General features: G+C 40.2%; 1 protein-coding gene across 2 annotated transcripts in view; it reads left to right on the top strand.

Moving 5' to 3' along the window:
- Window positions 1–1,683: 1,683 nt before the first annotated feature.
- The window catches only part of cps1 (carbamoyl-phosphate synthase 1, mitochondrial), a gene marked incomplete in the record, with an annotated part of 71,017 nt that continues 70,165 nt past the window's right edge, over window positions 1,684–2,535 (top strand). For both annotated transcript variants that reach the window (XM_005935763.3, XM_014337944.2), the window contains 1 exon segment: window positions 1,684–1,999. In XM_005935763.3, coding sequence (XP_005935825.2) covers window positions 1,877–1,999 — 123 coding nt within the window.

Here is a 2,535-nt window from a genome sequence, read left to right as displayed (position 1 = left end):
TTGTGGTTTGCAGGGAGAGGAGGGCAGTTTCATCAAATAGAAAGGAACTACACAAAATGCACAAAACTAAAAAAATATAAAAATAAAAACAAAGTAAGCTTCAGCACAGGAAATGAGGCATATATGTAGAATGCAATGACATATTGCACCAGATCACTTTTTTAATGCTAAAGACTGGCACATGGCAACAAAGTTAACTATAAAGCACAGGTTATAGTTCCAAGTCCATTTTCTGGAGTGTGGAGGTATTTCCTGATCTAAACAGGTTCTAGTACTCACACCCACTTTGTTCAGACTGCTGAACACAGCAGAGTGGCAGTCAGACAGCCTTCTCCACAGAGGACCAGTCTTGCAGTGATCAGCAAATACACAGTACACTCTAATCCTACTACCATGCAGCCACTCCATGGTCAGTTTGCCTTTTTTTTTGCAGGCAATTGGCCTCAAAGAAAATGTTGTATAGAGTTTGTTGCACAGAAAGCACTATACAAAAGTTTGCTATAAGTGGGCACATTTATTCCCAGTGGGAAAGCATTTTTCTTTTAGCTCTGTCTGTGTTTAATGTTCTAAAATGCAGGGTGTGCATTTAATCACAAATGTCTTGTGTGTAGACATTTTTTAAAAAGTCAGTTGTTGTTTTTTTTCCATTGTAACTTAAACTAAAAACATAATCTAAGAAAAAAATTGTCAAAAGCCTGTTTTTAGCTTGACATTAGTCTCTATAATAATGTTGAAACACGGCCAAATGATTAGAACAAAAGCTACATCCAAGGTCAACTTATTAGAAAACCAACAGGTGACTGTGATTATATAGTTCACAGGTTAAGTCACGCTGATACACTACAGAGCTACATTTCTGAACACTTCCTGCTAATCGTGCACTATATTTTTTATCCTTTGTGTCCCTCCTCCCTCGTATTGAGACAGTGGACCTTATTTTTGTTTGGCTCTACTAGAGAATGAAAAGAATGAGTGTTCCTTTATGCTTTCAAAACAATTAAAGTCAATTCAAAATATATATTTTTTTGACATCTCACAGTGCAGCTAGGTAAGTAAGGTGTGGCCTTGATCCCAAATTGAATGTTACAAAGTGTGTTTAGATTTCCTTGCATTCAGTAAGTACACCTCTGTGTTGTAGCTTGTATTTGCAGTGATAGTGATTGTTTTGAATTTTCAATTTGATAAAAATGAAGGAATTAGAGGTATTAGAACAGGGGTGTCACACTCCAGGCCTCGAGGGCGGGTGTCCTGCAGGTTTTAGATCTCACCCTGGGTCAACACACCTGAATCAAATGATTAGTTCATTACCAGGCTTCTGGAGAACTTCAAGACATGCTGAGGAGGTCATTTAGCCATTTAAATCAGATGTGTTGGACCAAGGACACATCTAAACCCTGCAGGACACCGGCCCTCGAGGCCTGGAGTTCGACAACTGTGTATTAGCACGTATGCATAAACAATTAGGTCCATAAATATTTGAACATTTAAAATCACAATATCGGTATTGTGATATCTGTCATCTTCAATTCAACAACAGGTTAAACAATATTGTTGCATCAACTGTTTAGAAAACCACAACCATTCTAGTGCTGGGATGTGATCACTTTACCCGTGTGTCGAAATTTAAACACATGCTACTTCTACATTCATTCGGCTTTCCCCGAGGCCCTAAACACCGCGCGCTTCAACAATTCCCCACCGGCGAATCCACATCAACGTTTCAAGCGCTCACTTGCTTATACTGCAATCCTGCGGCGTGGACACGAGGGAAAGCTTAAATCTCGCTCACACTTTTTCTCCCTCAGTTATTTGTTATGACGAGTAGCTTCTCAACCACGTCTGCGCCGTCTTACTAAAAGTCTGCTTATAGGTTAATATGGCAAAAATCCTCCAAGCTGTCAGCGTTGTGAAATCTTTGAGACAAGGATGCGTGTTAGGCAGAAACGTGGGGAACGCGGGCTGCCTGAGACTTCACGCTGCAAAACTTTTTAGTGTCAAGGTAAGAAAACAGAAGTGTGACCGGCAAGGACTGTTGTCTGCGATAAATCCAAGAACTGAACTGTTTTAGCCCTTGAAGTTCAGGAAAAAAATGCTGAAGTTTACAAACAACAGCTGATCCACATGGTGGCTGGCAAATAGGAATCCGTGCCAGATGGGGGGGGGGTAGAAACTGCAAGTGTATTAAAATAAATGGCGTCAGGCATGCTTTGCATACGGCGAATACACACACGAATATATTCGTTTCTATAAAACACACTGAGTTGTTTGTGGTAGAGCTTGACGTTTTTCATTGTGCAACATTTTAGTAAATTGGCTGATTTTTCAAGGCAGATTGGAGCGGTCATGGACAAGTGAAATTTTAGTGTGACAATTCGTAAAAGAAGTTGTAAAATGAGATGCTGTAAGTGGGTGAGATGTTCACATGCCTGTCTCGGCTAAAGTGGCAAACAGCTGCACAACTATGCACAACGTGTAAATCAGAAGGAGTGTTGCGTCATGCTTCAGATGATCTCTGATTGCAACATTCACGGAAAA

This window comes from Haplochromis burtoni, unplaced genomic scaffold (assembly GCF_018398535.1).
Source record: "Haplochromis burtoni strain Fernald_Lab_line unplaced genomic scaffold, NCSU_Asbu1 Contig_202, whole genome shotgun sequence".
Lineage (NCBI taxonomy): Eukaryota > Metazoa > Chordata > Actinopteri > Cichliformes > Cichlidae > Haplochromis > Haplochromis burtoni.
The sequence above is the reverse complement of the archived record's forward strand: the minus strand, read 5'-3'. Positions and strand labels throughout refer to the sequence as shown.